The following is a 21,273-nucleotide window of genomic DNA, read 5'->3' on the forward strand; positions in this document are numbered from 1 at the left end:
TAAGTTCAAAAAACACTTATTATTTTTATTTTTGTGCAAGAATAACTTTTTGATGTTTGCTAGAAGTAAGTTATTTTTTAGAAAATTTTCCGAACAATTTGTCAAATAACTCCAAGATGTTTCAAGAACTCTAGTACAACTTTTCTAAAGGAACTACTATTCTCACTCTACTTTACTCTAAATACACTCATTCTTTGTTAAAATACACTCCCTAAAAAAACTAAAATTCAAAGGATATTAATATAACTATGTATAATAAAGATAAAGAAAGAATTGTATTTAGAACAAAATGGAGTATAAATAACAAGACTCTTTTCTAATACAATTTTATGTAAACTTATTCAAAAGACCACCTAAAAATGTGCATTTCATAGTTTTACTCCTATAATCATAAAACTTTCAACAAAAATATGTAACTGTTCTTACATTTGCAGCAAAATAATTGATACCTAATTTATCATCACTCACCAAATTTTTTCTCATAAATTTCATTTTTACCTCTTATGATTTATTCCATATGCAGTTTGTTCCTCCATCATTTATTTAGAAATAAACACATAACAACATGTAATTTATGAACTGAAATTTAAAAACTTAATTGTCACAATTAGAAGGTAAGAGACCAAAATGAAATTCAAGTGAAAGTTGGGGGTGAAAATGTAATTTACCCTTTCAAAAATTAAGATTCCCCATTTAAGTTTCATTTTAGTCCTTCACCTTCTAATTGCAACAATTAAATCCTCATATTTCAACTTGTGTTCACACACCGGTTCAAATATGAGGACTTAATTGACTAAGGTTTCAAGTATGCAGCTCATATGTGAGTTTATACTACAAGGAAACTTGAATTCATTCAAGCAATGATCACCTGGAATGATTCCCTCAAATTTGAACCTGTGTTCACACACCGGCTCAAGGGTGAAAAATGTAATTTACCCTCGTAAAATTTTAATTAAAATTTGACAAAGGTTTCAAGTATGCAATTCAGACGTGAGTTATACTACAAAGAAACTAGAATTCTGAAGCAACAATCACCTGGGATGAGGACTTGAATAAGTAGTGTGTTACACTAAAGAGTTGCTGCCGAGTAAGCCAAACTTTTGGATCTTTTTCTGGTCTTCCAAACTACATCTAATATGACAGGTTTGACAAATCAAAATCTTAGGGTTTAGGAGGCTCTCTTTTACCAAAATGAGGTGTCTACATCTTCATGAAGTCACAATAAATAAAGACTACAAAGTTCCTTCACCCTAAAAACAAACTTCAATTTTATGATAGCTCGGCTTTCCTATCTTCCAAGAGCTTCAGCTCCTTCCGCCAACCTTCCAATTTAGCCATCTTCTCCAATTGTTCCGGCTTCATATCTTGCTCCACGGTTTTCTGCTGTTGAGCTTCTGCCAACCTTATCTGTTGACATTAACAACAACAACAAAAAAAAACAGGAGAGTTCAATATCTCAGTTCAATTGCTATCGTCATAATGATCGAACCTTGAAAGCTTGCAGAAAATGAGTGTGGTGACATTGGGAACTACGTTTGTGAAACATGAGAGATGTTTAGGTATATTAATCACACCAAAAGCGGTGAGGTTTCCCAGTGAACCTGATGGAATTACTACGAAGTTATACAAATTATATAACTGTTGAACGGTTGGAAACAGGTAGCAATCTGAGGTGACGAACATTCCCAACCAAGATTTACCAAAGAATCTAAAAAACGGGTAAAAAAAAAAATGCAGTACTAAACATAAATGACTGCCCAAATAGTATGAACCCAAGTAATCCCATATCTGGTAACATGATACATGATGATCTAGCAGCATAGCTCGATAACATCGTGTTTTGCTACTTAGGATCAAATGTATGATTCACTGATATTTTTTTCGTACAAACAAACTATACATAAGCATGTTGAAATTTCTTGGCTCCAATGATCTACATTTCCACTATTAAACAGATTTGTGCTTAGTCCAAAAATCCTCATGAGAGCAGGTGCCACGGACGAGACAAGATCCTTCCAGTTGATTATAATTGAAAAGCAACCCGGGTGTTAAGAAGAGGGAAACTGGAAGCTTATAATTACTACAAATGGGACAACTCCAGGCGATGTGAGACATCTTCTAACACACCCTCCTGGACCACAACATACAATAGCCGGATAAATGGCACACCAATCACAGGCCCAACCAAACTCTGATACCAAATTGAAAAGTCCAGCCCACCCTTCTTAAAACTCAAGTGTTAAAGAAGACAAATTGGAGCCTTATAGCCATTACAAATAGGGCAATTCCAGAAGATGTAGGATACATTCCAACAATTATCACAACAATTCTAATTAAAACAGTTGTGCTTGTTTAGGTAATCAGACAGAACTGATCCATCAATCATTTTACCAATGTTTCACCAAATACATCTGAGTCTGGAATTAGTTTTCTGCATGTTCACTGACTAATTTATATTCTGGTTATCCTGAGCTATCTGTCATATGCAGAATGCAGGCTCCCGTCGAAATACGATGGAAAGTGAGACTTTTACTTGTTTTCAGCTAATCTTGAGCAAAGGGTTTTGTCAGATTCGTATTTCAGATTTCATGCCCAATGAAAATCAACGATATATTCCCTGATAATATAAAAGAAAGTATTTTATCATTCTTTGAACATTCAAGAGGTACTGTGCCTTTTTCATTAATAAATGAATTCAGATGATCACGGAGAAAATCCTCAAAGAGAGAAGTAGAGAAAGAGAACATATTCACCATCATACAATTCACATTACAAATGGTAAGTCCAGTCTCAAAAGCCCAATTATTCTGTTTCCTTCAAATTGAGTGTTACACCAAGCGTCCCTAAAACTGTTCCACCTACAATTTCCATTGAATTGAACTACCCAACAAATCAAACAGCAATCCCAATTGCCAACATGATCCAGTCATACCAAATATATAAAGAATAGGAACTAAACATCGCTGGCTACATCTCAATAAAGTAAAAGATGATAAATATTTTATGCCAAACTTCTACACAGAAACACCAATTACTAATTAAATGAAGCTTCTCAAGGTTGTCAGTGGTCAAATAGCTTCTAAGTTCAAACAATGCAGTCCAAGAAAAAAAATGACACCTTCAAAGGAGCCTATGTACACCAAATTCCTTCCCAAGGTAAAAAAGGAACTTTGCATCCACAACCTCCTTATAAGGTGATATGACATCTTGCTTCCCCCCTTCGCTTCATGTTTCCCATCTCATCTCAAATCTAAACCGAGTTCAACTTGTCATCCTGAATTAATGGAATAGAAAAAGGGTCCACATCACTCCACGGAGACTTGCATAACTAACTCCTGAGTCCTGAGGGAACATCACCCAACACAATTGTACAGAGACCACGGTGCAATTTCTTCAAAGGGCCTCCCTGCAACACGCCATATCAATATAAAACTTCCTTTGACCATCTCCCACAATAAAACAACCATACTTCTGAAAATTACACCCACAAAATCATGTTAAATTACCCTTCCATAAGCTAAATAATTCCCTCACTCCATTAAAACTCACCATCTGGATCTGCAAAGACTCCCATATTTCCTCTCTACTCTCGTCCAAACAAAATCTCTCTCAATAACACATCTCCACAACCATTTGACAAACAATGCTTGACTAAAGATTCTCAACCCATAAATCTCCAACTGAGATGAGACCACATGACCGTCAGATAGCTTGACATACATTGTTGGACTCATTTCCTAATAGCTTAGGCTTTTGGAAAAATTGGTAACTTAACATGGTATCAGAACTCTGATTGGTTCAAGTCTCTCCGTTAGCATTTGGAATTATGTCCCCGTTTGATATATTTCTCTCTATTTGGTTGTTTGCTTCTCCTTATGTTTGTCTCTCTACATACAAGACAGGGTTGCACATGTGGGGAGGTGTTAGATAGCTTGATATACATTGTTGGGCCCATTTCCTAATAGGCTTTTGGGAAAATTGGTAACTTAACAGCGACAAACTCCATTTCAAGTTTCAATTAAATGTTACTTGAACTTGTCTAACAGACCACTCCATGAGAAGTCTTTCTGAGCTTCTGCAGTCCTTCACTACCAAGGTCGGAATAATGAGAAGGCTAGATAATGTGCTCTTGACAGTTGTGAGATTTCCCCTTCACATAAATACTGCTTTTAAAGACCTTTTGTGGTCTTTGGTTATGACCTATCTACTGTGGTTGTTTTGGTGACCGAAGAGGTCTTTGGTTATGCCTCAAGTGGTGTTTGGTTATGATCCATAATGATCCTTTTAGTTATGACCGAAAGTGGTTTGATTATGACAGAATGGTATCAACACCGCAAAATGTAACTTGCATATGGTACACCCCCTGTAGAGGGTGTGTATTGTAGAATCTCCCCAATATGATATACAATTGAGGTTGGAAAGTGAGAAGACTAGACAATGTGCTCTTGACAGTTGTGAGTTTTTGCCTACAGATTAATACTGCCTCTTCACCCAGCTAGCGTCCTCAAGTTTCACCACAATGATATACAACTGATTTACCCTTATAAGAAGAGTCAAAGATAAACCCAAATAGGAACTTCCAGACCACACCCACAATTCTCCACCACGAATATAACATCCAGGTCCAGGTCCAGCACCTTAACAACCAAGACCAGTTTTTATTTCTCAAATTGTTCCTTAAACAAAACACAGTTTTTTTTTTTTTTAATTTATTTTTTTTTTAAATTAATAAAACTCTAAGCTGTAAAACCTCCTACCCCACCAAAACAGATAGTGACATCAGAGGTGCGGGAGAGGAACTGCTGCCTCCTGTCCTGTCCTACTGCCTACCATGAATCCCCTCAACCAACCTCCCTACTCAGCATGAATGTTTTGGCCTTAAAACCCTTGATTTAGAAAGAAGATGAATAGAACCAAAAAAAGGTCTCCTATTGAGTAAAACAAGTCTTCCTCAACACACAAGAACAGCCAGTTTAGGCCACATTAGATGGGGATCTGGGTCAAATTGATTGAGCACAAACCTAACATTTGGCATAATTTGCATGAAGTGAGTGTCCTCAGGTTTGAATCTACAACCTTAAGGCTAGTAGGCCAAATTTTAACCACTGAACTAGTGTCCCCCTGCCTCTTCCTCAACACTTGAAACACAATTTTTTTGATGAAAATGATTCAAGACTTTCTCAATATCAAGCTTGCATACTACCTATTGCTCCTCAGACAAACACAGTCATTAGTAATTTAGCAACTAATAAAACATCAACATCCCTCCACACTAATAAAAGCATTTGAGAATCAGAAATAATGCCACTTATAATCTTCCTTCGAATAAAAAATAGTACCTTCACCACGAGCTTTTATGCACTCCCTACACCATGAGCTTTTATGCACTCCCTATAAGACTAATCAATCTAAATACCTACAACACCCCATGCAACAAATAGGACTCTGTTCAAACTCTCCATGCTATAACAACAAAAACAACAAGAACCCCAATAATACAACAAAACATCCATCACCTTGAACCACACTCCAATATTGAAAGAATCCCTTCATCATACCATCCAACTGGGCCCTCTTCATCCCTTTCCAAGTTTCGGAAAGCAATCACTATCTCGTCAAGAAATGGTCTCTCTAGCCACTCCTTAATCCTTACCCTCCTCCCAATGGAGTCAAGCTCAAGTCTTTCCAATACTAACCACCCTGAAAGTAGTCTTGGAGGATGGCGCCTCTCATAAAAACTCATGACAACCCTCTTAACATAGTCTTCTCCATCACTTTCTCACCCTCAAAAGCAAATCTTTCTATATGATGTGATCTTATGATCATTAGCCATCCAGCTAAGAACCCCAAGGGGTTGGCCTTGGGATGTACTCCCTCTAAGGTTCAAGATCGAAACTTCTTAGGTGCTAATAATTCCTTGGGGCCATCAGACTGGGAGAAAACCCTTGAATTAACCGTGGTGCACTTGAGAGAAACTCCTTGTCGAGGGTCTGTGCACCCATGGGGATTAGTCGGACTTTGATTTAGATACCTCGGTATCAATAAAAAATTATAGCCATCCGGTTAAGATGCACATACACTTCTAAGAATGTGTCTTGTCCATGTCAAACACTGATACTTATCTGACACTCCCTAACACAGGTTGAATACACCTCCAAGTATATCCCTATTATCTTTTAATTTTTTTAAGAATTGGACACACTTCAGACACTTGAGAACTCACATGACCATCACTTACCTATTAGTATTACTCCCTCCTCTTTTAGACTAGTAATTTTAGGTATTCTAAAACACAAAATTTTCAATTTGTTTATGAATAGAGCTTTCTAAAATAGATATTAGGAATTTTTCTTCATTTGTTACATTACAAATACATTAATTTTTTATTATATCAAAATTGTAAGGAATCATATTCCACATTCTACATATTGGTACAGATAAAAATATATATTTATTTGTTGTCATATCTCTCCCGTGTCATTTCTTTTTTCTTTTATTTATGATTTCAATAAATAAATAAAAAAAATTGTGGGCGCGTTTGTGTCTTGTGCCTATATCCAAACTTCTTAGTCATACGATAGCATTTAGAGTTCTTATCACCTGCTGTCAACCACAATGCCTTAGTTTTGTGTCTCCAACTCACCACCTTTGCAATAGTAAGTTTCCCTAATCCCCCTCCTTCATTCTCTTCTAAATTTCTCTTATGTTGAAAGACCGCTTGACCCCTCCTTCCTATTTAACTTCTTAATCTCACCAGCATATTTGTTATCTCCTCTTTGAAAAGTTATCATGTATGAGCAAAGAACACCAATTATGAAATTCTATCTACCGAATAAAAATAATTTTGTTACTAACTCAGAATAATGCAATTGCAAATTCAAATACCATAAAGAAAATCAAAACCTTCTTAAAAGGCTAGAAGTTTGCATCACTACTGTGAATAGGCTCATGAATTTTTTGGGATATGGGTCAATAATTAGGAATTTAGGACATAAATATTCTAAACAAACACAGATAACTAGGGATATTGTACTTGTATCATTTAAGTTGAACCCTGTAGATTGGATGGTCCAACTTAAATGCAAGGGAAATCAAATGTGTAATTGTTGCCCAAAGAGAAAAAAAAAACAATCTGAGTAAAAAAAAAAATGCAAAGTAAGAGACATAATTTGAACAAAACAAATTGGTCTATAGTGACACACTATCAATCAACTTAGAAGGAGAAGAGTTACAATTGCTTTCCTCCAATATTCATGGATGTCATGATATAGAATCTAAAATGAAATACTTAAAATCTCACTAGGATTCCCTAGCTAGAAATATTCCATTGGAGTGTTTCATGAAATATCCATCATAGAGGAACTCCAATAAAAATCAATAACTGAAATAAGAAAACTAATTGGGGAAAGCCAGCATTTTGCTTGAAATAACTAATTTTTATCAAACCAGCATTTTATTAACAACAGATTGGGGAAAGCCACCTTTTTGCTTGTAAACAAGTTTAGGGTGCAATAAGTCTCTGAATCAGTAAATCACAGTTAATAAAGACTCAAGGTGCACTCAAGGGCTAAAGTCCTCTACAGCCCAAGTGCAAGGCACAGCATAAATCATGAGCCTAGTTGAATTAAGACACTTGTGTGATAGGAATGTTTATTAAATATACATCCAACTCAAAGCAACTTAAAATATGTACCACAAATAAGATTGTGCATACTTTGATATACATGTGTATTTTCTACGATAATAAAAAGCCACAATTATATATTAGTAGAGTCAAGCAATAGAGTCTAGTTCAACTAGCCAGCCATAAGCCCATGAATCTAGAATCTGAAATATATATTATCTATCTCAAGACCATGAATATGATATACGACATATCAATCAATGGCCAACGACGAATAACAAGATATAGATAACAATAAAGGTATGATTCAATTATAAAACATGCACCTTTCCAAGCCTGAAACTTGTTAAAAGGTGTGTCCCTAAGAGCTTTAAGTGGGCTTGACTGAAGGTGTCTTGCGCTTTCCCTGAGCCTTTGATGAGCCTAGGGCTTGTTTTGGGGCCAAGGTGTGACATTAACAAATAACAACTGTCCCAGACAAACTAGAAAAAGGAACAGAGTAGAGTCATGAATATCCTCTTCAAATGCAAGAAGCATGAGAAATTTTACCTTCTTTTTTAGTGCTCTAATCTTTTTATCAACATCTGGAACAGGATCTGAAGGAGTTGAACATTGTGTTGAGTTTGAGGGAGGTGCAACCACAGCAGAATTTGCAGATATAGCAAGGTCATTCAACTGTGATACCACTGGCTCAACAGATTCCAATCCCTGACTTGCATCTTCATCCGACGTTTCATTCCTATCCGAGTTCTTACCCTTATCAAGAGCAGCCTGCACCAGTAACATGCTAAATTTATATATAAAAACAATAACAACGGACAAAAGAAAAGTACCAAAAATAAAAGCAAGATTGTTGCTAGCATGTAGGTGCATGAATAAACTTCCTACAACTTATTTGTGAGACAATTATAATCACAGTTAAGTCTGTTACACACAGCCATGCCTTTTAGCTCCAATTGTAAACTTCATGAAACCATAGACAGGAGACCCCAGAATGAATTGCACCTCCTATTTCAGATCTTGCCCATGAAATAAACCATGCACCTATGGTCCAACCAATTAGAAGAGCGTCACTATATTACTTTTCAGAAGTGATGTGTGCTTGTTCCCCACTTCTACACAATTTGTAAACCAAAAAGGGAAGAGATAAGATAAAAGTTCTTACATGCAGAGGTAGATAATGCACAGATAAACCCAAAGGGGATAGACACAACTGAGATCTTGTCCTCTCATTATTAGCATGTCAGGATATCCATTTTTCCATCTCTAAAAACAAAGTGGCGAACATTGAGGGCCTGGATGTAAAGGTAAGAAATAAAATGCAAGGCACACAAGAATAGAGAAGGATTGGTGTGATAATTATTCACTCTGGAAAATAGCAGGATCTGGTTTGTGATGAAATTCCCTCTTTAGTGCAAAATCAGCAACATTCAACTACTATCAATATCTCCAACAATAACAAGGGCAATGCAAAGGACTAGAAAACAAACTGAATGAAAATGAAATCACGAATGTTCAACATAAGGTTGAGAGCAATTTTTTTTTAAAATTGATAAATGTTCGTCTTCACTCTTCAGAGCTTCTAGCCCGGAACAAGCCTATATATGACTCTCATGAAAGCTTGTATTGTAACATAGAACCAAAATTACAAGTTTTAAGCGTACTATTCTTCATTCTCCTCATTATTCTATTCTTGAGAATTTATTGATAAAATAAAGACTACTGATTTTGATCAATGACGAGAGGAACCCCAACCTAAAACTCAACCCCTAAGGGCAAGATTAAATAATCTGCATTTCTCTTTCAACCTCACTTCCATTGCCTACATGATTTCTCATGCCCACACAAGGCTCACATCATTTACTGTGGCATGCTACGTTACACGGACTCGGCTATAGGTATCGGGTGCGGGTGCGTATCTAGAGGTTGGACACTTCAAAATTAAAAATTGAGGAGACGTGGATACGGATCCAAATTTGGATACGGGTACGGGGATACGTTAAATAGTTAATTTTTTAAAATATATTTATTATATAAAGATGAGTTAAATAGTTATTTTTTAAATATATTTTTTATTTTTTATCTTATGTATTATTTTTATTGATAATATTTTTAATTTATTTTTTTACTTTTAATTGACATATATATATTATAAATAAAAAATATATAATAAATAAGGAATAACAAATTATGTTAAAATAAATAAAAAATAAATAATGTAATTTATAGATTTTATTAGATTTTTTATTTTTTTTATTATATATGATTTAATTAGATATTATTATATAACAAATGATATGATTTATTTATTATATGGTAAACAAGAGGCAAGAGAAGAGAGAGAGAGAAGAAAGAAATAGATCGGCAACAGGAAGGGAGAGAGAAAGAGAACATATCGAGAACAACAGAGAGAAAACAGATCGGGGAGAGAGAGAAGAAGAAGAAGAAGAAGAAGAAGAGGAGATGGATCGACTGAGAGAGAGAAGCGGAGATTGACAGAAAAGATCGATTGAAAGACGAGAAAGAAGAATCGATTGGCGCGAGACAGAGACGAGGTCGATCGAGATATGAGATCAAGAGTGAAGGATCGACTGGGGTGAGATCGAAGCTTGCAACTAGAGAGAAGTCGGCGACCAGGTTCTTGCTCTCTCCTCTTTCCATTCTTCTGTACTTAGGGCTATTTCGTTGCTTCTATATTTAGGGCAAAACATAGCTGTATCTATTTGTAATGAGTCGTATCCCGCACCCGTACCCGTGTCGTGTCATGTCGACACGGGTACCTCTGAAATTTCAAAGAGTCCGTGTAACATAGATGGCATGTGAAGATCTTAAGAACACCTCATATTCACATGACAGGTTATTGTCTTTGTAGTTGTGATACCAAATGTCTTCTGAAGATTCATCCTATTATTAAGTTTATGCAATACATGCATGCGTTTGCTACAGGAACCTCTCCCAGATGGTGCCACGCTGGCGGCACACACATTGCCAAATTTAAATTTGTCACATTTTCTATTCATTATCATTTCTTTTGCCATTTGATTATATAGTTTGCAAAGCTACAGAAGAGGAAAGCATGTAAAAAAATTCCAACTTTGACTATTTTGTTGTAATTGAGTTAAAAGAGCCTTCAAAATGCATCCACTATCAACCAACCACTTTCCTTTCTTCCCACTTTAGAGTCTTGAACTATTCACACACCTCCTATTTTAAACTTCTTATCCTGTTCAGTTTCCAAATTACTCCAAGCCTGTACCGTGAGGTGTACGTCACTCGGAGTGTTGAAATTGGAATAAATTTACAATTGAAATCATAGATGTGCAAAACTAATGCCTATAGGTGGTACAGGTCATTATGTATCAATTATTTAATGAATTGAAACTAGAACTGAATATCACACCTTCATCCTCTCTTTTCCTTGTGGTTTCAGTGGAGATACCACACTAGAGGAAACGATTACAATTTTTCGACTGTGGTGCAATAAAGGTAGTGGTATTAGTGACAAAGGGATGGAGGTGCTGCCTGGTTGGTGATATTACTGCTGCCAACAATATGATGATTCATTGGAGGTGATGTTACTAGTAACTAGCAACTTATCAGCAGTAATATTGGCAATAATGAAATGTTAATTAGGATTTTTGTGGACTAGTTCCACATTGTGGAGAACACACATCAAGCGAGGAAACAAATTTAAAGCTATGACACATGATGATGTATTTAGTAATTTTAAGCGAAACTGAATTTTAAATTCAGATTTTTTATTTTTATTTTTTATAATAAGTTGCAATTCAAATTCTACGAATGTATTCTGCAAATATCAAGTGACAATGTCTTAGATACCATATGCTTTGACATAACTTTCTTTTAGTTAGGGTTTATAACCTTTTTGTATACATCTGACGTACACACATTCTGCCCCTTTCTGGCAGTTTATGAATGAATACAATTACTTTATTTATCAAAAAAGAGAGGAACAAGTGCATTCTAGTTGATTGTCACTTTGCCTGAAATCTACAGCCTAAAACTATCTGAAAAGACAATCCTACACAGAGGCAACTACCACAGAAGATTAAAAAGAAATGCCCTTTATTTCATCCAAAGAGTTGATCCTTTCCAATCCTTTCTGCAATCAAACTATCACATGGGTTAATTCTTTTATGGCATTGTGGGAAACAGGTGAGCATGCCTAATCTTTCTCAACGGTTTTATTATCTCAAAACAAATTTTACAAAGAGCAATGCTACATCTACTTAAAATCTTACTAACAATCTTACTAAAAACATACATGTTCAACTATGATTAGATGTTTAAATGTCATTATTTTTCTGACAATCAATCGCATTTGGCCTCTTGTATTTTTAGTAAAATTGTTCGTATATGTAGAATTATTCTTTTACAAATTATATCAAAGTATAAAAAAACATTCTCAAAGCTAAAATCTTTCAAAAACTTAATTTGATTATAAACCTCTCAAAGCCCCCCAAAAAAAGGTTATGGTAAACATTGTAATCACATTCATTTCATCCCATACAAAAACTCACAAAATTGTAAAGACTTGGCTCATACAAAATCAAGAGAAAGAGTAACCTGTAGCCGCTTCTCCTTCTTCCTTTCGTTCCTCTTAGCAGATTTGGTCTTAGGTTTTGAATCCAAAACCTGATCGTAACCCGGCGGCACATCCTGCAACGATTGCATCTCCTTCTTCCACTGCCATCACCACCATCATCAACATTAACACACCTATACATACATATATAACATTACTGTATCTCAACATAGACATACACATATACACGTATATACGTACCAGAGCTCCCTTGGATTGGTAAATGGCGACTTCGTCCTGAGGAACATAACCAGCCCTAATTCGAATGGGTTTTCTGAGGGTTCCGTCTGGCCTTCGAGTGGGAGCGAGAATTCTCTCTCCTTGTTTTAGGGTTTTGCTCAGCTCAGCTTCCAACTGCTTCACTTCGTCTTCTCCACCTCCACCATTACCACTGCTAGCCATTGCCATGTGTAGACGAAGACGAAGACGAAGACGAAGAAGAAGAAGAAGATGATGATGATGATGATGACGACGACGACGACGACGACGATTGTAGAGAGAGAAAATAGAGCAATTGATCAAGGAACTTGGTTGAATAATGCGGAATCAGCTGAGAAAGAAAGGGTTTTGTGTGAAAATCTTTTATGGAATTATTGGAATTGATTGGTTTGAGACGGAGAGAAACGATAGAGAGAGTGTGGGAGTGATTGTTTTGTGGCGAAGGCTGTAATTTCGAAAGAAACCATGGTTTTTATTTGGGTAAATTGCAATGACCTCCCTTGAATTTTGATATTTAGCATATAGAAATGTTTTTGAAAATGTGTTTAACCTCCCCAACCTTCACAATTCGTTTGAAAACTTAGCCCCGTTTGACAACTCAATCTTTTAATCTAAAAGTGAAAAAGTTACTAAAAAAATTAAAAAGTCAATAGTTTATATCAAAAAGTTCAAAAAAAAAAATTTCTCTCTATTTTTTATACATTTTTTTTTATAAAAAATTAAAAAATTATCTCAAATATACTAATTTTTTTTTACCTTATATTTTAGTCAAAGAATTACTAAAATAGCTTATTTCAAAATAATGACTAATTAAAATGGCTGAATTACCCCCATTTCAAGTCCAAGTGCATATGGTATGAAAAGCAAATCCAAACTCGATGAGATATTATTTGAATCTACTTCAGATTCAAATTAGTAGTGAAAGGTGACTACGAAAATCACGTCATGAATTAGTTTTTTCCTTCATTTATTTTTTATATTTTTAATTAAAAAAACATACATAATGTTAATATTATACTGTTAATATAATACTATATAATACTATATATATATATATATCATTGTTAATACTATATATGATAGTGTGAATATATTAAATCGACAGAGGCTTTCGGCTGCTTTCGGCGCCTCCTCCTTTCGGCGTCCTTTTTATTATTTTATTCCATTCCATCATCATGATGTCTTGTATCAGAACTCCTATATAATGGAGTCTCTAATTTTGTTTCAGGTAGAGTGTTAATAATACAGAAACCTCTTTCAATATTACTCTCTCAATTCTCTCAATTTCTCTTTCATGGTATCAGAGCACAGGTGTGTGTCCTAAGTCTCTGCATCACTACTGCGTACCTAGTCCTTACCTAATACACAGATTGGACAGTACCATCACCTTCGTCTCTTCACGACGAAGCCAACGCCACCAGATTCATCATCATCTGCCGCCGCACGCGCCTCCACGCGCCGCCGGAACATTCGGCCACGCGCTCACTCGATTCAGACGCGCTCTACGCGCTCCTACACTGTCCGGTGCTATTGTGCGCCCCGGCTTCATCTGCTAACGTGAGCCGCGTGTTTCTGACGTCAGCCGACGTCAGCCCTAGCTGCTTCCGTGCGCCTGTGCCTCTCGCCTGCTAACGTGCGCCGCGCCACTCTCTGCTAACGTGCACCGCGCATCAGCCTGTTTGACCAGATTCGTTGACTTTTCCTTTTTCGGCCTTTCTGGTCATATTTTTGGTCAGTTCACTCCTTTTCTGACTAATTTCGACCTTCTGAATTCACTGGTAACCTCAGTTTTTTCAGATTCTACCTCATTTGTGCTATTTTTCTCTCATGGATCGCCTAGACTCCACTACCCACCCTATTTCCGCTATTCTTGACGGGACTAATTATGTCCTATGGGCACAAGCTATGTCTGGCTTCCTCAAAGGAAAGAAACTTTGGCGCATCATTACTAGGGATGTGTGCAAACCCGTTCCCGAGAACACAGATTCCGCTGCCACAGACTCCACTGCCAAATATATCGACCGACTGGAAGATTGGGATAGTAAAAACTATCAGATCATCACTTGGTTTCGCAATACTTCTATTACATCTATCAGCCTTCAGTTTGGTCGGTTCCAACTTGATTCTGCTTCTTCTCCTGCCAAAGCCATCTGGGATTTTTTACACGAACGCTATCAGACTACTGGCCTTGCTCACCAATATCAGCTTTTGAGTCATCTTCACGGTATGCGCCAAGAAACCACTCAAACCATTAATGATTTTCTCTCCCAAATGTATTATGCTTGGGATCAGCTCGCTCTTTCTGAACCTCCATGGGACTGTACTAAGGATGCTACCTTGTTTACTACTTACCGTGACCAACAGCGCTTGGTTCAGTTTCTCATGGCTCTCACTCCTCGCTTTGAGCCAGTACGCGCATCTCTCCTTCATCGAACTCCTTTACCCACTCTTGAGCAAGCAATTTCAGAACTGTTGTCCGAGGAAACTCGATTTGGTACTCTCCATCCACATCCTGTGGACTCTGTTCTTGCCACTCCCCAGATTCGAAGTTCTCCTTCCTCACCTTCACCACAAAGGTCCAATGCCTGCAATTACTGTCACAACCGCAATCTTCCATCGACTCACCTTCTGGTTAATTGTCCAGTTCGTCTTTGTCGGTTTTGTAACAAGACTGGCCCTGGTCATCTCCAACAAGATTGCTTCCGCAATCCCGCCCGTGCCTCTCGCAATGGTCCTTCCACCGGGAATTTTTCTCGCAGCCACTCTCACCGTTCTGGGACTCCGTTTAAACCAATACCTGCTCAACGCACTGCTGCTGCTGCCTCCGAGGATTTACCTTCCTCTGCCTCTATAGACCCTTTCACTCCAGTCTACTCTCAAACCGATGTCGCAGCCATGTTTCAACATTTTTGGCAGAATTCCGGTACTCCTCCATCTACTGCTTTATCTGTCACCGCAGGTAACACTTCTTGGTACTTTGATTCCGCTTGTTGTAATCACATGACCTTTGACCCTACTATTTTTACTCCTCTATCTTCTCCTCCTCATGTTCCTTCTATCCATACTGCTGATGGGTCTCTTCTGTCTGTAAGTCATGTTGGTTCTGTTTCAACCTCTCACTTATCTTTATCCCATGTCTATCTTATGCCTGCTCTTACTTTAAATCTTATCTCCATTAGTCAATTATGTGAGCATGGTCTAACTGTTACCTTTTCCCGTACTGGTTGTTTGGTGCAGGACCCTCGGACGGGGCAAACTCTTGGGATAGGCCGTAAGCATGGACGTCTCTACGAACTCATCCATCTTCATGTTCCAGACTCCTCTCAGATCACAGCTCCTACCACTACTACCACTGCTACCACTACTCCTCCTTTATCTCCTTTTCATCTTTGGCATTGTCGTTTAGGCCATCTTTCTGTTGGTCGTTTAAAATCTCTAATTTCCAGTGGTTGTTTAGGTCATGTAAGTTCTGATGTTTTAGATTGTGTGTCCTGTCAACTTGCCAAACAACCTGCTTTGTCGTTTAATAAAAGTGACTCTGTTTCTCTTGCACCATTTGATCTCATTCATTCTGATATTTGGGGACCTTCTCCTACTCCTACTATGGGAGGTGCACGCTATTTTGTTGTTTTTATAGATGATTTTTCCCGTTTTACCTGGTTGTTTCTTATGAAAACTCGCTCTGAGCTCAAACAACTTTATTACAATTTTGCTACAATGGTTAAAACTCAATTTTCTAAAAATATTAAGATTTTTCGCTCCGACAATGCAATGGAATATAAAGATCTTGACTTTCTTTCCTTTCTTCAGAGTCATGGTACTCAACCTCATCGTTCCTGTCCCAGTACGTCTCAACAAAATGGACGTGCTGAACGGAAACATCGACATATCCTTGACACTACTCGAGCTCTCCTACTGTCTTCCTCTTGTCCGGAACATTTTTGGGGCGAGGCAGCTCTCACTGCTGCTTACACTATCAATTGTATCCCAACACCTGTCATTCACAATCACACTCCTTATGAGCGTCTACATGGCACTCGTCCTCCTTACACCAACCTTAGGGTCTTTGGATCTGCCTGTTTTGTTCTTCTCCAACCTCATGAACGTACCAAACTTGAACCACGTTCTCGCCTTTGTTGCTTCTTAGGGTATGGTATTGAACACAAGGGGTATCGTTGTTGGGACCCTCTCTCCCAGCGCCTCCGTATCTCTCGTCATGTAGTCTTTTGGGAACACAAAATGTTCTCCTCTCTCTCTCTCTTCCGTTTGTCCGTTCCCTCACCCTCTCTGTTTTTTACTGACCCTTCCACGGATCTGTTCTCTGATGACCTTCCTCCCTCACCCTTGCCGGCCTCTCCACCGCCCCTGCCGGACTCTCTCGAGACTGCCTTGCCTTCTGGTCTGTCCCAGGCCCCTGCTCGCTCTGATGGTCCTGCTCTTGCTTCCTCGGGATCCTCCTCTCCTGGTGAGTCTCTCCCTCTGGCTCCTCCTGCCTCTACTCGACCACACCGGGTAACTCAACCTTCTACTCGTCTTCGTGACTTTATTGTTGGTTCTACTGCTTTTTCCACTTATGAACCGACCTCCTATCGTGAGGCTCGCTCTAATCCTCTTTGGCAGCAAGCTATGACTGATGAATTGCAGGCTTTAGACAAAACTCACACTTGGGACATTGTTGATCTTCCTCCTGGCAAGACTGCCATTGGTTGCAAATGGGTCTACAAAATCAAAACTTGTTCTGATGGATCTATTGAGCGCTACAAAGCCCGCCTTGTTGCAAAAGGCTTCAACCAAGAATATGGTATTGACTATGAAGAGACGTTTGCTCCTGTTGCTCGTCTCACCTCTGTTCGCAGCCTGATTGCGGTTGCTACCTCCCGACACTGGGATCTTTATCAAATGGACGTGAAAAATGCTTTCCTTAACGGTGTTCTTCTTGAGGAGGTCTACATGCAACCTCCCCCTGGATCTACTTTTCCCCCTCATAAAGTCTGCAAACTTCAGCGTGCTCTATATGGTCTCAAACAAGCTCCGCGCGCTTGGTTTGCCAAGTTCAGCTCCACTATTCATGACTGTGGTTTCACCTCCAGTTCTTATGATACTGCTCTTTTTATCCGCAACACTGCTCAAGGGACCACCTTGCTTCTCCTTTATGTGGATGATATGATTATCACCGGTGACGATCTTGATGGTATTAAATGCCTTAAACAGTTTCTTAGCCGTCATTTCGAGATGAAAGATCTTGGTCCTCTCAGCTATTTCTTGGGTCTTGAAATCTTCCATGATTCCACGGGGTCTTTTCTCTCTCAGGCTAAATATACCTCTGATCTTCTCACCCGTGCTGGTCTTACGGATTGCAAGACTGCCTCCACTCCCCTGGAGTCTCAGAGTCGTCTTACACCTCTTGATGGCACTCTTCTCTCTGATGCTACCCTATATCGTCAGCTGGTTGGCAGCCTTGTCTATCTCACTGTTACTCGTCCTGATATTGCCTATGCCGTTCATATTGTCAGCCAGTTTATGTCAGCTCCTCGTACCCCTCATTATGCCGCCTTAGTTCGTATCCTTCGTTATCTCAAAGGTACCTTGTTTCATGGACTTCATTATTCCGCCCGCTCCTCTCTCCAGCTTCGTGCCTTTTCCGATGCTGATTGGGCTGGGGATCCTACTGACCGGCGCTCTACTACCGGGTTCTGCTTTTTCTTGGGTGATTCTCTTATTTCTTGGCGCAGCAAGAAACAATCTCTTACTGCTCGCTCCAGTACCGAGGCTGAATATCGTGCTCTTGCTGATACTACTCAGGAACTTCTCTGGCTTCGTTGGCTTCTTAATGACATGGGTGTTTCCCCCTCTGGTGCTACTGCCCTCTTTTGTGACAATCAAAGTGCTCTTCAAATTGCTCACAATGATGTTTTTCATGATCGCACCAAACACATTGAGATTGACTGTCATTTTATTCGTCAACACGTCACTCATGGTACTGTCCATCTCCATCCCATCTCCTCTGCTGATCAACCTGCTGATATCTTTACCAAAGCCCATTCTCCTGGTCGCTTCGTTGAACTTGTCTCCAAACTCAAGTTGGTTGATGTTTGTCCTCCTTGAGTTTGAGGGGGGCTGTTAATATTATACTGTTAATATAATACTATATAATACTATATATATATATCATTGTTAATACTATATATGATAGTGTGAATATATTAAATCGACAGAGGCTTTCGGCTGCTTTCGGCGCCTCCTCCTTTCGGCGTCCTTTTTATTATTTTATTCCATTCCATCATCATGATGTCTTGTATCAGAACTCCTATATAATGGAGTCTCTAATTTTGTTTCAGGTAGAGTGTTAATAATACAGAAACCTCTTTCAATATTACTCTCTCAATTCTCTCAATTTCTCTTTCACATAAGAGGACGTTATAGATTGCAGAGGTTCAATTGAGATAGTATCTCATTTGTTTCTCAATTGTGTGTGCTTTTTATCCCCTTTGAGTTTGTGTCGAATTCTAAGTCTACTTATTCCATTCCACATCAAGTTGTTTTGTTTAAAAATTGGATCCAATGTTTACTTTGCTGCAATGAAGTTTTAAATTTTGTCCAAAAATAATAATGTAAAGGGAAAACAAAATTAAAGCAAAAAGATAATTTAAATTTATATTAAAAATTAAATAAGAAGACAATCTTGTCTATTCTTAATGTGGTCTATGTTATGATTATAATTTATTTAAGAATACTAAATTATCTCATTATAACAGTTTTACTTTAATTAATTGGATGGTGACCAAATATTGATAGCGCACCTACATACATTGATGAAAACAAGGGCCATTACACTACAGATTTGGAAGCATGTAATGAATTTGGGAGATACATCATTTATTATGGAAAATTAAAATTCTCCAAAAATTGAAATGCTTCCTTTGGCTTGTATTAAAAGAAAGATTACTAACCAATCAGCTGTGTCTTGTGAGAAATATGACTCATATAGATTTATGTCCTAGATGTGACCAGTCTAGTGAAGATATGAACCATTTATTTAGAGACTACGCTACGTTCAAAGACATTTGGGTCCACATCCAAAGCAACAAGTGGTAGGTAAAAAGAATTGATAAGCCTCTGTTTGATTGGGTTACTTTTAACATGCAAAGCAAGAAGTTTTATTATGGAAAAAATGGTACCTTGTGTTTATTGTTTTTCTTTGGCAAATCTGGAATGATCGAAATAGAGTTGTCTTTGATAATTTAACTAACCCAATCCAAACCAGTCTCAAGAACATTAGGGATCATGTCTATAAGATTGATGAGGCTTTTCAATCCCCTATTTACCTACACCCTCCTCTACCTAGACTAATTCAATGATGTTGTCCAATTGTAGGTAAACTTAAGCTGAATGCAGATGGTTGCTCAAAAGGAGACTCAGGTCAGGCTAGCTATGATGGACTCCTGTGAAATGAGACAGGGACTTGGTTATGGGATTACTATGGCAAGTTAGGACATTGCTCAAGTTTGAAGGCAGAGATATGGGCAATGTACAGAGGACTTATCATTCTTTTTCAAAAAGGCATTAGAGATGTTGAAATTGAATCTGATTTAGAGCAAGCTATCCTCCAAATACAACATGGCCCAAACCAACACTCACCTTACAAATCTCTCATTGAAGATGCAAAGTTCTTACTAGATAGATGCAATTGCTTTCCTGGACACACACTGCTAGAGGAAAACAAAGTAGTTGACAAACTAGCCAATTTGGGAGTGGCTCAAGAAGAACATGCAGTATTCCTTAAAACACCACTAGTTGAAGTTAGTCATTTGGTCATATAAGACATGCTTGGAATTAGTGTGATGAGGGATTAGCCTTTGTTTGATGTAGCCTCCGTTTGGGAAGTGGGTTGACTTTTTGGCTTTTTGACTTTTTAGCTATTTTAGCCTGGTTTGGGAAGGGTTTTTTGGCTTTTTTGACTTTTTTTGTGAGAGAGGATTGTAATGATTATGGGTTGGATTTGATGTTTTGTTTTTTGTGGCTAAAATAGCCTATTTTGTTTTTTGTGGCTATTTTAGCCCCTAACCCACCCAAACCTTCTTGCCAAACACCACCGTATTTGTGACTCAGTATCTTTGTTTGCTTTAATTTCCAATGAATCCAAAAAAAAAAAAAAAATTATGCATTCATTGATTATTTTTCTTGTTGGAATAGATTTTTGATGAGAATACAATTATTGAGTAATTTTTACAAATATTGTAAGGAACTAAATGACATTTTATAAGATAAATTTATGTAGTACACTATCACTGAAGATACACAATTAAAATATAGAATGGATCACAAAAAGTGTAACAATAGGTTGAGATTTATTATGAATATAGACCTCTTCTTAGTCTTCTAGTGTATTTCCTATAAACCATTTTGTGATCTAACACTACATTTGGAGAAAGGTTGTCATTCATCCAAAATATAGTACAAGAGTCGCAATGATTATAAGGGCATGGGGATGCTTTGTCGCTAATTTGTGTGTATTTATCAAAAATAATCACACACGTTGAATCAAGTCCTAAGATTAGAAATTTATGGTTTATGTAATTTTATCATAAAATTTCAAAATATTAAATCACAAATTTCTAAAATTTTGTAATTAGTATTACAAAAGTTTATAAGCTTTTTTTTTTTCTTTTTGTTAATTAAATATTTTTTGTTACGCCAATTTATGATGAAATTACGTACATATTTTGTAATTATTATTACGAAATTTTATAATAAAATTATACATTTTATGATAGGTTGCATATAACATAGCTTTTTCCCTTAAGATTAATATTTGAAACAAAGA

At 37.5% G+C, this 21,273-nt stretch overlaps 1 protein-coding gene across 4 annotated transcripts; it reads right to left on the minus strand.

Annotated features, from left to right (window-relative positions):
• Nucleotides 1–931: 931 nt before the first annotated feature.
• Nucleotides 932–12,975, minus strand: PYM (partner of Y14-MAGO). 4 transcript variants are annotated; one of them, XM_028236353.2, is made up of 5 exons: nt 12,432–12,975; nt 12,212–12,331; nt 8,174–8,395; nt 7,951–8,106; nt 932–1,407 (listed from the first exon to the last, which is right to left on the minus strand). In XM_028236353.2, exons 1-5 carry the CDS (start codon nt 12,636–12,638, stop codon nt 1,270–1,272), a joined length of 843 nt encoding a protein of 280 aa, XP_028092154.2. In that variant the 5' UTR covers nt 12,639–12,975; the 3' UTR covers nt 932–1,269. The 4 variants fall into 4 exon arrangements, with proteins under 4 accessions (XP_028092154.2, XP_028092153.2, XP_028092156.2 ...); XM_028236352.2 differs by having other exon boundaries at nt 12,191–12,331; nt 12,432–12,896; XM_028236355.2 differs by lacking the exon at nt 7,951–8,106.
• Between the last annotated feature and the right edge of the window lie 8,298 nt (nt 12,976–21,273).

This window comes from Camellia sinensis, chromosome 2 (assembly GCF_055761805.1).
Source record: "Camellia sinensis isolate YWXY chromosome 2, ASM5576180v1, whole genome shotgun sequence".
Classification (NCBI taxonomy): domain Eukaryota; kingdom Viridiplantae; phylum Streptophyta; class Magnoliopsida; order Ericales; family Theaceae; genus Camellia; species Camellia sinensis.

Excerpts from the sequence above, each read along its gene's own strand:
- PYM (XM_028236352.2), bottom strand. The coding sequence starts at position 12,638 with ATGGCAATGGCTAGCAGTGGTAATGGTGGAGGTGGAGAAGACGAAGTG. Across the intron at positions 8,396-12,190 it reads TTACTCTTTCTCTTGATTTT|GCTGCTCTTGATAAGGGTAA; the intron begins GTATGAGCCAAG and ends TTACTGGTGCAG. Across the intron at positions 8,107-8,173 it reads TTAGAGCACTAAAAAAGAAG|TTTGTCTGGGACAGTTGTTA; the intron begins GTAAAATTTCTC and ends TCCTTTTTCTAG.